Source organism: Curcuma longa, chromosome 4, assembly GCF_044706935.1.
Source record: "Curcuma longa cultivar G26 ecotype Majalengka, Jawa Barat chromosome 4, ITB_CL_G26_1.1, whole genome shotgun sequence".
Taxonomy (NCBI): Eukaryota; Viridiplantae; Streptophyta; class Magnoliopsida; order Zingiberales; family Zingiberaceae; genus Curcuma; species Curcuma longa.
In genome coordinates, this window is record NC_133864.1 from 20,575,052 (window position 1) to 20,589,500 (window position 14,449).

Sequence of the window (14,449 nt, forward strand, 5' to 3'; positions counted from 1 at the left end):
CTTCACATTTTCCATGGTTCAGTTATATATTTTATGTGTAAAATTCATTCATCTGCATACAAGTCTTTATGGAAAAAAAAGTGATTATGTATCAATACCTATTCCAGTAGAAATGATCCAAGAGAGAAGTTTGATCCACCTAAAACATGTAAAAGATACAGTGCGCAACTCGATAAAATTAGTGAAAATCTCGCATTATTGAATGAATCGCTATAAATGATAAGCAAAGGCAACTTTCTTCTGAACCCCTTTTACATGTTTGTCCAGTCCCTGCCACAAGAACATACAAAGGATTTTTAGACAATGACAATGATTCAAAATAAAGCATCATCTATTACTTAAATGTATACATGCACTTAGATCTTACAGAAATAAGAAGGGAAAAAATAAGACTAAGAAACAATTAACAATATTCAAAATGCCAACGGGCATTTAATTTAATCAAAATGAAAGAAAACAAGCCCTACAATGAATGTACTTGTACATGATCCTTGACGAAAGACCGATGAAACGTTGAAAGGAATTGAAAGACTAAGAAGCTTTACAATTAATTTACTTGAACAGATGAATGGGACGATAGAGACGGAGGGAAAGAAATATAAAAATATACACAAGTGATGAAACTCTCTACTTGTAATTTTGTTGAGTTTATTTTCTCATGCTCACCCTCTCTTAATTTATCAAGCAAGTAAATCCAACCTTAACAGTAATCAGTTGTCTTTATTAAATACTTACTTGGATGCAGATAAGAGAAATAAAATGAAAAATTAGATAAAATGATTAATTTCTCTTGCTTTGGTTGGAAGAAGATAGAAAATGAGGGTTTCAACTAATTCATCCCTAAGTCTATTTTTGCCAAATTGGTCAGAAATGAACAAAAATGAAAAGAAATAAATCTTATATTAAGTGAGAACCTTCCATCTAATACTATCAAAAGTACACAAAATAAGTGAAAGAACCAATAGTTTTTATAGGATTTGATTTTGAAGATTCAGCTACGAAGTGAAGCCGATGGTACAGTTCAGCAGCTTCCATGGTTGCTTGGTTGCTACCTGGGCAATTGATGCCATAAGGGACAGTCTAGGGTGATTGGTTCCCTAACTCTGCTCCACCTGACAATTGAGGTTCAATCTACAGGGGTTGCTACCTCTTTTTCAGCATCTGCTTTACCAGTTCTCCAACTCCGAGGAGTATTCTGAAGAAGCCTCCTCCTTTCCATAGCCACACCAACATCGTGGCATGGGGCTATGACAGCCATTCCTATTCTCCTCAATCTATATTGCCATGCAGTCCTCATTCTTCCTCTCCTCAATTGGCGACCATAAAGCTAGCAGCGGGATTACCTGGACCCACTATTTCAAATGTTAAGGAAGGGTCATTTGGCTCGTGACCGCTTGAGCCAAGTCAACTATTGGCGATGTGGAAGAGATACTTTACCTTGGCGATTTCTCCTGCAACTTCCATCTTCTGTCACCTAGCAACCACTGCAGCTGTGGAGGCTGCATTGGAGTTCTCATTAGCCAAGGGGCTCAAGATTTTACAGTTCACTTCAGAAATATCATGGGACCTCAATCGCACCCTGCTTTTGGTCACCAAATTCTGAAGGAAGAGGAACCTTCACCAAACTTGAAATCTTGTATTCCATTAAGCTCTTAAGATTAAAGCCCAGGGCTGAACGAGTTCAATTGTGAATTCTAATTGGCTTCCTGTAATGCATCAAACCAGACCTTCTATGTTTTTATTTTTTTTTATTATTTTTTCTTCTTCTCAAAGCAGGGAGGCAGAATTTGATCATTTAAGCTATACATCTCCCTCATTTCAAAGGTTCAATGGGCAACTCATCTGTTTGAGTTTAGGTCTAATTCTTTGAAGCAACTGATGGTGAAGTTTCTCATGAATATAATAACTGTTTACAAAAAGTTACTCTTTGTTCACGAATGACTGACAATTAAGCTGAACTATGAAAATAACTAGTGAAAATGTAAATTGGATTGCTCCTTTTCATGTTCTTCAACTAAATGGTCATCATACGGTATGGATTTCTTAGATCTCACAAATTCTTGGCACAACAAAGCTAGAAGATGTTACTGGAAATTGATTTTTTTTTTGTGGCAAAAGCATCAGGTAAGGTACACCTTTCACCATACTTGGTCATTCTCATTACAGATGCCTAGAAGAAAATTGTCTAGTGTCCAAAGAAGGTACTCTTCTCAAGGGCGGCATGAGTGAGTTACTCCTCAAGTTTTCAAGTTTTCTAGTTCAAATATGATATGATGCTCTTGCTCTCCAAGGCCAAAAGCAAGACTTGTCATCTCCTCTTTCTTATTATTGAGCGGGTTACATATCAACCTGTACAAATCTGCCCTCACATACCTTGGGAAGACTCAAAATAGAGGTGAAACTTTAGTTGGGGCCTTTGGTTGTTCCAATTCAGCATTACCTATCCCTCATTTTTGCAGTTCAGCTTGGAGATCATCAGCTAAATAGAGATTATTGGGACAGGATTCTTGATGAGATTGCCATTAGGCTTGACCACTAGCATATGTTTTTTCTCCTTTTTTCCTCTTGACGCATACACACACTTATTAATAGTGTTCTCACATCTACACATTACAACAATTCTCCGCTCTCTTGTTACCCTCTTGGGTTGCAGAGGAAATTGACTGGATCATGAGGAATTTTTATGGTATCAATGTTTGGCTTCATGGAATCTAGTTTGCCAGAAAAGTAAAGATAGCTCAGAGGTTTTGTTAGTATTAGTGGTCTAGAACCAATCAAATTATAAAGGTAATTACTAGAAAATATAAATGCAATATTACTAAAAAAATTAACTTATGTACCTGGTAAATTTTAATAAAATGTGCTAATAGCATTGTTGCTTTAGTAATAGACAGAGTAAGTTGTGGGATGATCCTAAAGCATGAGGCGATCCTATTGATGATTTTGAGATAGGAAATCGACTTTATAGTATGTACTATGTTTCTGCTATGTAATATCGGTAGTAGATCATCTCACATCTACAAAAATAGTGATATTTAGATAAGCACGCATGTGAGATTTAGAGAACACCCCATTGGACAACTTGCCATGAGAACTATTTAGTAAGTTATCGAGTACCTATAGAGGACTCATGTAGATGAGCACAATTAGTCCTTAAATTTGAGATTACTATCATCGCCTTGTAAGAGGATCAGCTCGCTTTGACGCTTGTTACTTCTAGTAAATAGGACCATATATCACACCGTTGGATGCATAGTGAAAACTAGTTGGGAAGAGTTCTCAATTGGTGTTTTTTGTAAATGGGTAATGGTTGTATTGAATCCTAATAAGACAAATGTTGATTTAAGTTCTAAGAGCATGTTGTGAAACAAGATAATAAATCGACTATCTTATATGGTAATAGTGCTACATAAGACTTGGTGTATTTTTGTTGCCTTGCTAAATGTCAATCAAGACTTCTGTATCTAAAAGGATAAAATAGCTTTTCATACAAGATTGTTGCTATATCTAGAAGTTTGCAAAGTCGCACGCATAAGACAAACTCTTGGCATGGGATGCATATAGCTTGAGGGAGGGCACATGGATAATTAAGAGTTAGTAATCCTAATTAACTAGTTAATTAAAAGATAATTGTTATGATAATAGTGAATTTAATCATGATAAATAGTAAATTTGTTCAATTTAATAAAACGAGATTAATTGTAAAAGTAATAATTAATTGTGCAATTAAAATTAAAAGATCAAATTGAAAATTATTTAAGTGTTAATTAAATTTCAAATTGAATTTTAAAAGAGTCTAAATTCATTTTACAAGAGTTGTAAAACTCTAGAATCTTAAGAATCTTTTAGATTTTCAAATAATTAGTTAAAAGAAATTAGTTTCTAATTAATCTCAACAAATTGTATCCATTTTGATAGTCAAGATTAGATGTGAACCATCTCTAGAAATAAATGGTCTTAGATAAGATTTATAATGAAGTTATTTCTAAACCTTAACCTCTCTCTCCTCCGGAGTTGACACCAATCACCTTCGCACCACCATCATCATGTCATTGTTGTGGCAACGCCTCCCTCATCCTCCTATAGATGTTATAACTTTTATGCTATATGAAAGCCTTAATATCATGGACGACATAGAGATCGAGCAAACTTTGTGTGACACCCACAAAGGTACAAACAGAACTTTCATCCTAGTAGTTATTTCTATTTTCATCTAAAATTGCAAGGAAATATCAATGAAAAAAATATTTTTGTTGTGCCAATGAGTCCCCTTAAGACACTCCCGCTGTGATGACTCCAATAGACTTGGTATTGTAAATCTGTAAACACACAATTGATCATATCTTTAGAAATGGTAGTGGGCCTTACACTACTTTTATGCTATCTTTAGAAATGGTAGTGGGTTAAACATTAAGTTAAAGTTTAGGAAAAGGGCCTAACTGATCCGGACCCATTATGAGGTTATTGTCCTTCCAGGACTGAAGTCATCTCTTTTTTGACTGTGCATTTGAAAGACATGGTTGGCTGCCTTATTTTTAATGTATCAGTCTTGATTGCTCTCTGTTAAGTCACTGGACTATGGAAACCCTCAGATCTTAATGATGCTGAGACTTGCATTTTTCTACTTGTATACAGACAAGCAAGGACCATACATGTTTGGAAACATGGATCTCTAAGAGACATAAACGTCCAATGCATATATCCCCTTCAACTAACTAAACCTTCATTAATTAGCTTCTTCTAGTTAAAATCCAGCTTCATTTATCTAGGTTAGGTGACATTATCTAGACACAGGTGCCTCTCTGAACGTTTTAAATATTTTACATGATTGGAAATATATTATATGTCCAGTCTTCCTTTTCCCTCTATGCAACATTACCCAAAAGAGCTATGTTTCAGTGACAGTTATGCATAATCACTATTGCCGCAACATAACTATTATAACTTATCCAAACAAACAAAAGGTTAGGAGAATCATGCATAAGCTCAGAAAAATAAGGTTACACTAATTCTCGTTGATCAGCAACATGAAAAACAAGATTCACCTAAGAGATCAGTGTGATATCAGAGATGATAGAGAGAAGTATAAGAAAAATTTTCAGTGGATTGACCTACATTTTGAGACAAGATAGCTAAATAGCAGGATAGCTTTCCGAATTCAGGTCAGTGTTGTAATGGAGAAGACTAGATAGATATATCTGTAAAGCCAATTGGAAAGGAATTAGAAGGTGATCAAATAATTCAATTACCAGAAATATCAAAATTATCTGAAGCTGAAGGACCATCAGGAAGACAATGCTTTCTCTAGTCGTTTCTGCAACTCCCCACTCTTGAATTTTTCTGTTTCACAGTAATTTCAAGAAACAGTAACATCAGCAACTAAAAGTTGCCACAGTAGTAAACTCCAAAATTGGAATATTGCATCATCATAGAAGTAGAAGTTAAAAACCATATAGAACATAGAGGCAAGTAAAATTTTAGTTAATTATATTTCACTTTCCCTCATATACAATACAACAAAATTCCTTTTTTTCTCTCCATTTTTACTGCTCAAGATTGAAAGAGACTCCTCATCTCACCACAGTCATGAACATGCGAACGAATTCCGATAGTATCTGGGAGTGACATCTTCAATTGAATCCACAAGAAAGCATTCAGTGCACATCTGATTTGGTTCTAATTCACTCCTGTGCATGATTTATTTTATATTTAAATCTCTATTACTGTGTGCATAATTAATTTTATGGTTTATTTGACCGGATTTAAATATTCCAGCAATATCTACAATATTCTTTAAAATAGGCCATAATTATTTGATCAACTATGTGAAACCAAATAATACTTAGCAGAACTGAAGCTCATATATGTATTTCTGCTGATAAAACTAGAAGGCATTTTTTCAACTAGTAGATCCTCACAAATTGCATCTATCAGATCCTTTCAACAGAACTATAGAAGACATGGTACGTTACCCTGATGAAGCAAGGGCACGTAGAATAAGAGTGAGAAAAGCATTAATTAGCAAATACAAATTAAGAAATGATTGTGATTAATACAGATTCTTCTTATGATCAATTAATATGGATTATAGTTGATATTATAGGTCTGGTTCAATTCTGTCTCTTCCTTCAAGGCAATTTCCATTTTTAATTATGGAAGAGTTAAGGAGCGGGGCCAAAAATCTTGTATTGTGCTAAGATTAGCACAGAGATAAGAGGATAGGCCAGAAGCACCAAAGCCACTTTGTCTGAATTTATATAGATCGTTAGTATATCTCATTCTTCAATCAGCAAACCCCATGGTCTGTGGACATAATACTAAGAAGATTGAAAGGAGGTGGAACGACTTCAATCAGGGTCCAGTAGAACCTGAAACCATAAAACAGATAACTTGCTATATCATTGACATGATTAGCATGCTATATCATGTCAATGATATAGACTGATAGAATATCTCTTTCTTCATTCGGCGAATACCATGGGCACAACAATCTTGTATTCTGCTAAGAGTAGCATAGAGAAAAGATGATGGGCCATCAGCACCAAAGCACTTTGTCTGAATCCATATAGATCATTAGTATATCTCATTCTTCAATCAGCAAGGCCCATGATCCGTGGACATAATACTAAGAAGATTGAAAGGTGGTGTAACAACTTCAATCAGGGTCCAGTAAAACCTAAAACCATAATCAAGTCAATGATATAGATTGATAGAACATCTCTTTCTTCATTCAGCAGAAACCATGGTCACAATGGTGTCCAGTATAGCATACTGAAAAGATTGAAAGGTGTAACACTTTCACTTATGTTCAGTAGAACATAAACTATATATAATGGGTAATTTGCTATATCCTTGACATTATAAAAAAAAATAGTCGTAGCAACTACCAACATGAAACTTATGTTTAATTAAATAATCATCATATTATTGAAGATAATGAAACATGACAAGCCGAAACTATCAGAGTTTGATGTCATAGGCTATGTAGTATTTACCAACAGTAATATCACAGCCACCGTAGAACTCTCCATCAATGTAGAGTTGGGGAAAAGTTGGCCAGCTGGAGTATTCCTTCATCCCCTCACGCAGAGAAGTATTCTCTCCAAGTATGTTCACTGTCTCAAAGGGTACATTCAACGTCTTCAATATGTGCACAACAGTGTTCGAGAAACCGCACTGAGGAAAATCTTTGGTTCCTTTCATGAAAAGCACGACCTTATGGGATTGAATCAACTTATCTAGTGTCGATTTCATCTCAGGACTCAGTGCTGAAGCAAAGATTAACAGGTCATTCAACAAATTGCGTTTTGTAGTAATAGATAACAAATTTACAGGGAAAAATAACTAATCCATTTAGAAACAAGTGATTGATCTGGGGAAAAAAATGAAACTTTCATGGACATCAACATAAGTCGAAACTCCGATGGGATGGATAATTGAGATGTTACCGGAAAAGTGCCGAGCTGAGAGGGAAGGCACATGATTCTTGAACGGTAACGGAACCGACTGGGCGACGAGTGTAGCAACACCCCTTTTGTAGAGAGACGAGTTCGGAAGAGTAGGGGCTTGGAAAGAGACAGCCAGAGCCCTCGCGGTAGTGTTGGTTGTCAAAGAAGAGCGACAAGCGAGCAAGGTCATGAGAGTTCGAGCAGAGACGGCAGCAGCAATGGTGGCCATCGCCGTCGGCACGAGGCGAGGAGAGGAGGCGGCGGAGCTGAGAATGGATGAAACCCCACTTCGCAATTACAGCGATGCAAACTTAGTCGACATAAATTAAAATTTAATACAAATTAAAAAAATAAAAATAAAAAATAAAAAAATTGACCACGTGATAAAAAAAATATAGATTTATAAAAACAATTTATATTTTTTATAAAATATTTAATATTAATTGAAGAAAATAATTATAATTATAAAAAAATAATTTAATTAAAATTTCATAGAAAAATAGTTTTACAATCTTTTGAATAAAGAACAAAAACTTAATTTTATAAAATAAAAAGTACAATTCTATAATGTAATTATATAAAAATATTCTATATTTTTTAATAAAATATTTAATAAGAATAAAAAAATGACAACGAGAGATGATTTTAAAAAATAGATTTAAAACGCCCTTGTTAATATAAATTTTTTTTTTAAAAAAAGATGTCAATTGTAAAAATAAAAAAATGCCCTTCTAATTTTTTCCCGTCTATAAATTTATTTATTTATCAATTTAAAATCATGAATCTAGAGCCTTCTAAAATTTCGGACAATAATTAGTATTTTCTTAAAAAGTTGTATACATACACGTTAAAACAGATCAATTGAGCCTTAATTAGATAAGAATGCATCATCCCCAATAAAAATGGTCTTTAATCAGTAAATAAATCCAAAATAAAAAACATAATTAGAACAAAAATACTGAATTGTATATTTTTATCTTAACTGGCCTAAATCAAAAAACACCAACCAACAATTAGAACAGACATAAGTAATTTGATCACTAGCAGTCCAGTCCACACAACAATCAGCAATAACCATCACTTCTGTGAAGTGCAATTTGGCACAGAGAGACTTCACTGGCAAATTGAATTTCTCATTTATTTTATGCAAACTTCAAATTGCAAATGCTTTGATATCGAATATCGACCCCTTGTTAAGGGTGTATAGTGGTCTGTAACATATATAAAGATCGATGTGTGTTTTGACATCTCAAACATGATTAATCTTCGACGAATCAGCTGGCCTTGCTCAATGCAACGGCAGTCTTCGATCCAGACTGATGGCCCAGGTGCTTGCAAATGAAGTCACCAGCAGCCATAAGCTTCCCCAGATCCACATTGGTTTTTATCCCTAAACCATGTAGCATGTACACTACATCTTCAGTGGCAACATTCCCGGAAGCTCCCTTCGCGTAGGGGCATCCACCCAGGCCGGCCACAGACGAATCCACAACACTGATTCCCATCTATAAAAGCAATGGACATGTTTAGAAGTAGTCGTGGTTATCGCCAACAAGTTGTGTTAGTCCCAAATATTCGGGATTGGCTATGTGCTTCCTAGAAAAAAAATGGAGGATTTCACTTACTTGGAGGGCCACCAGAATATTTGGAAGTGCTTGGCCATAAGTATCATGGAAATGGACAGCAATCTTGTCCACTGGAATGAGTGAAGTCACGGCTTCAAGCATTGGGATCACAGAACCTTCATGGCAGAAATATCCATGTTAGACTAGCATCGTGTTTGAATTGATACAGTGTGGATAAAACTACTACCAACACATTATTGATGTTTCAGGATCGACAGTCTTAATAGTCATTAAAATTTGGAGCTCGGCTCAAGAAAGCCAAAACAGTTTACTCAATCTTACCTAGAGTACCAATGCCAATGGTATCACCAAGTGAGATCTCATAGCAGCCCATGTCATAGAGTTCTTTTGCCACATATGCCACCTTTTCTGGAGGCATTGGTCCTTCTGTGGGGCATCCCACAACACAGGACACATACCTATCAATTCAATGAGGTCCATTTGAGATGCCATCAGAAAAATTAGTGCTGAATGAAAAAAAAAAAGAACATAAAATGTGAAAGAAAAAAAAATAATGAGAATATCGCAAATACCACACGGAGGTGAACCTCCCTTTTCATTTGGAAAAGGGGGCAACAGCCAGTGGATTCCCATTGCTACATAGCACTCTAGACAGTAAGTAGTGCATTAGCCTATCATCTTGAAACAAGAAAATAATGTGAATCTTCAAGCAAGTTGTTGGCAGCCAAATTCAAACCAGAATCTGGACAAACTGAGGTTTTCTCGAGAATATGTGGTCACTGGATTAGAATAGCAGTTGCACACAACATACATTTGATATCAAGGGGGAAAAGACAGCAGTTGTACAGACACCAGAATTGATGGCTAAGAAGACGGAGCAAATGATAAACCACCAAGTTGGGAGGGTATAATCTATGACAGGTATGATAAAATGTGTAAAAAGCTAGCTAAATATTCTTTGGTTGAGATTGAGCTTTACAATGGTAATGACAGATAACTATGGATAGGGAGGAAGGTCGTACCCACGAACAGGTATGTTGAGTTCTTTTGCAGCAGCAATAACTTCACGATAACGTGTAAGGCTCTCTTCAATGCTGCAATTAATGTTTGACTTGGAAAAGGACTCAGAAGCTGATGCAAATACTGCGACTTCCTTTGCACCAGCTGCAATAGCTGCTTTAAATCCCTGAATATTCCTTGTGTAACTATAAACTCTTCCTCAGATAATCAGAGCTACCCTGCAACCTTAGGTTCAGACATAAACTATTGAACTTACTTTTAGATTTGGAGTCAGGACAGGTAATCTGACACCATGAACATCATGAATTGCTTCCACAACATCCTTAGCATCTGCTAACTGCAGCAAAATACTGATCTCAAAATTTGAAGGTTCAATATATCATGAATGGGGAATCATGTTGTTCCCCTCAATCAAATATTTCAAGCTTTGAAGACTATATTGAGAAATTAGATACAGAATTTGGGTCCTAATTGTATAAGATTAGAAATATTCAATTTAAGAATAATTGGCTTATATTATCTTACCATTCTCTCTTGTTCATCACTTCATTAGAAGTGAACCTTTGTAAGTTCCTTTGAAAAAAGTATATTTACGCTTTTTTACTATTAAAAATTTACAAGTTCAATAAACAACATATTGACTCAATAGGAACTGTTATTACCTGTGGTACCCATTTTGGAGAAACAAAGCTTGTGGCTTCAACAACAGATAAACCAGACAAAACCAACTTCTTTATTAATTCAACTTTTACAGCTGCAGGTACAATGTGCTTTTCATTTTGTAAACCATCTCTAGGACCAACTTCAACTATTTTCACAAATTTTGGCATGCCACCAAAAAACTGCAAATGCGACATTTATTAGTTTGATTATATTTTTTTCTTGAATATGTAATGCAAGACAAAATCAAGCAACAACGGCCAGCTATAACATGAGTTACAGGGCATTAACAAAAGTCAAATGAAAGAATATGAAGAACAAATTGAAAAAAAATTTGAAAACCTAAGTTATGTATGAACACATGGGAAAAAGGATTATTCTCCAGCATAAGTCCTATGACAACAGGGTTCTGTTTCAAGGGGTATGCGATTTCTACTCAACACATAGGATTACTCTAAATTCAAAACATTCTCTGGTATTGATACTAATCTCAACATTAAAATAAGCTGAAATTATTCATTTTTCCATTACTCTTTACAAGGGAATTTTGCTATCTAAAAATGCACATATGCAAGTTATTCCAAGAGGACCCATAAAAAGGATTTTGCTGAACCAATGAGTCACAAAAACCTTGTTGAATACCACTTGATTCTCATCATCATGTGATAACCAAACCAGGGAATCTCTAGAAATTTTCTCTCTTGTTTGTCTCCTCCAGCCATAATCTTCACTGACAAGAAGAAAGTTGAGGCTGATTAGAAACAGACCACAGAAAATAGTAATGACTTAAAACAAACAAAGAGGAGAAATTCATTTTGAACTATGATCATGTAATTTCAGAATAAAGTGGAAATCAGAAAAAAAAATCATGAAACTCCAAAGCAAATAATGCAAAATTATATTTTATCTAAGAATGCTGCACCAAGTTCTCTTATTCACACTACTAAAGAAATTCTCTTGGATCACAATGGAACACAAGTGTGATAACATTCATAGCATTTGAAAGGTAAAAACAACATGAACATTTGGTAACAAAAGAGTTAGAATTCTAATTCAGTAAACAAATCATCAAATTTCCTTTTGTACCTTTCCTAATTACATTTGACATGACATAGCCACCAATTATTTATTCATGCACCTACAACATAATAGTGAATACTTTCACAAATTAGCCATTCAAGCAGAGAGATTTCTTTATAACACAGTTGGGCATTTCATATAAAAGATCACATATAAGCTTTCAGTTTGGGTGCAAAATTTCCCATCATAGCCCATCAGGCAGTAGCCATTCTTTACTTTAAATCAATGGGAGTCCATCTACCACAAATAAATGCATTAGTGAATATAATAGTACAAAGAAAAATATTAATGACCCTATGGCATACAGTACTGCATCATTGCAGGAAAGGGTTCTAGGAGATCTTCTCATGGTCTAGCATTAATAACAACACTCCTACAATATTTATGTCGAATGCATTTCTCCCTGAAGAACAATAGCAGAAAATAGTCAATTCACATCATGTAAACAACAGGTTGGTGAATTTTTATATATAATATCCTAATATATTTATTACACAACTTTTTGTAGTATCAAAATAATTTGTTTTTTAGACAACTACAACAACAACAACCAAGCCTTATCCCACTAGGTGAGGTCGGATTGTTTTTTTTTTAGACAACTATCATATAAAATTTTGAAATAATAATTTAATCTTTCTTTTGGCTTCCCTTACTGCAAGTAATTAAAGTAAGAGAACTGAAAAAAACTTCTATCTATTGACTCTTGGAATCCATGCAGAAAAAAGCTATTTTAGCACATGCAGAAAATTAAGATAAATGTAAAAAAACCAAATAAAACTAATTACTAGAGATTTTCAAAAGGAATAACCTTAAATCATAATGAACTATAATCCAACTGTCAAACTTACCTGCAACTGTTAGATGAGCTACACTCTCTGGCTTCAATTAGGCAACAACCAGCTTCAGTGTCATCAACTCTTGGCCTACAGGCAGTGGAAGTGGAACGTTGAAGCCTACCAATAAAACTCAATCTTGGCATGTTATCAAAACCTAGAGGCTCCTCTAAGCTTGACATTTTTACAATGAATGCCAATTATAAGAGCGCCCCTGCAAGAAGCAGTTGGTCCACCGCCCTTAGATTTTAACTAATACAAAAATTAGTATGACAAAAGTTTTTAATGCACTTCCTAGAAAAAAAATTGATACTTAAACTAGATGATAATTACTTCCACAAACATTTTGTTGAAATGTATGTTCTTAAACTAGTTGATTATTATTCAAAAATAAGAAGAATTACTAGTCTACTGTGTTAAAATAACACCTCAAATTCTTGCTGAAAAATTACAAAGGAGGAGAACATGACATTATAACACTTGTTTTCAAGAGAAATTTTTTTTAAAAAAAAAACTAAGAATGCAACTGAAGTCCAGACTTCAAAATGAATCTCGACTGAATGCTAAGAACTTGGTAACTCCAGACTTCAAAATGAACACAGAAATGCATTAATTTGTCATGCGCAGAACCTCAAAACACACCATTTTATTTCGTCGCCTAAAAAACAACATTTGCACATTGTTTATATTCTACGAAAAATAAAAAAAGACAAACTTAGCCCAGAAAAAGAAAATCGAAGTTTCTTTAACTAAAATCAAATGGTCGAGGAATCGTGGAATCATGAAAACTAAACTAAACATCAAAGTTAAATCACCAATTTATTCCTCAGACAGGAACATCAAACCATCACAAAAAGGGGGAGAAAGAAGAAAGTTTCCTGCTGACCTGAAACCAAAATCTCAGAAGAGAACGAGGGAGCAAGCAGATGAACCAAAGATTCTCCTTTTCTCAATTTCAAACAGGTAAAAGAGTACACTTCGATTGGAAGCGAAGCAAGCGATTCGATCGAGTTGATTGTTAGGGGACCTTGCACTATCAAGTTAGCAGACTGGTGCCTTGCCCTTTTCGCCCACCTACAACTCCGATCGACGCCTCAAAAAATCAAACGCGCGAAGGAGGAAATAGAGGGAGAAGGTGGACTTGAGGTAGGTGGGAGGAAAGCCGTACGAGGGGACCAAGAACGCGTCGTCGGCCACAGAGCACCGAGCATTAATTAATCGCACCCTATTTTCCGGGAGCTTAAAATTATCTGAGCCGTCGATCCTCGGCTCACGTTCGACTCAGTCGCATTCCTGGACGTAGGATTTGACGGTTCGAGTCAGTAGTTACGTCGTTTGTTTTTAACCGATCCACTGTGTGGTGGGGTGCACGGGACACCGTATTGGGTGCCGTTAATTCTGACACGTGTTCTATCAATAGTCGGCGGCCTTTTGGCTTTATATTATTCGTCATTTTTCATACATTGACGACAACGAGGGTTTACCGGAGCAATTACGTGTTGGGAAGTAGATGTTCTAGAAAGTGTACTATTTTTAGCCTAAATGGTTGTTTAATTTAATGAAAAATTATAAATTAATTATTAACTTGGGTTAAAAACATCTTTGTCATAATTAACGTCTACCTACCACTACTACTATTATTAATTATGATTTGCGATTAGGTGGTCTCAACTAATTGAGTTAATGAAATTAGTTAGGCCTCGGCCCTGGGACCACAGTTTTCATTCGAAAAAATAAAGCATGCTATGACGTCATAACTCAGGAGTTTCATTATCTTTAAAATGAAGCAAATTTCATTAAAAATATCACGGCAACTCTAACT

At 35.1% G+C, this 14,449-nt stretch overlaps 2 protein-coding genes across 2 annotated transcripts; both read right to left on the reverse strand.

The window, feature by feature from the left end:
* Nucleotides 1-7,701, reverse strand: LOC141828034 (uncharacterized). Its single transcript, XM_074715383.1, has 4 exons — nucleotides 7,449-7,701; nucleotides 6,996-7,268; nucleotides 5,250-5,340; nucleotides 1-270 (listed from the first exon to the last, which is right to left on the reverse strand). The coding sequence occupies exons 1-3, from the start codon at nucleotides 7,675-7,677 to the stop codon at nucleotides 5,285-5,287; spliced, it is 558 nt and encodes a 185-aa protein (XP_074571484.1). The 5' UTR covers nucleotides 7,678-7,701; the 3' UTR covers nucleotides 1-270; nucleotides 5,250-5,284.
* Nucleotides 7,702-8,560: 859 nt separating this feature from the next.
* Nucleotides 8,561-13,708, reverse strand: LOC141826650 (hydroxymethylglutaryl-CoA lyase, mitochondrial-like). Its single transcript, XM_074713916.1, has 9 exons — nucleotides 13,514-13,708; nucleotides 12,643-12,841; nucleotides 11,345-11,444; nucleotides 10,717-10,896; nucleotides 10,311-10,391; nucleotides 10,057-10,220; nucleotides 9,356-9,492; nucleotides 9,074-9,189; nucleotides 8,561-8,953 (listed from the first exon to the last, which is right to left on the reverse strand). The coding sequence occupies exons 2-9, from the start codon at nucleotides 12,807-12,809 to the stop codon at nucleotides 8,723-8,725; spliced, it is 1,176 nt and encodes a 391-aa protein (XP_074570017.1). The 5' UTR covers nucleotides 12,810-12,841; nucleotides 13,514-13,708; the 3' UTR covers nucleotides 8,561-8,722.
* Nucleotides 13,709-14,449: the final 741 nt, after the last annotated feature.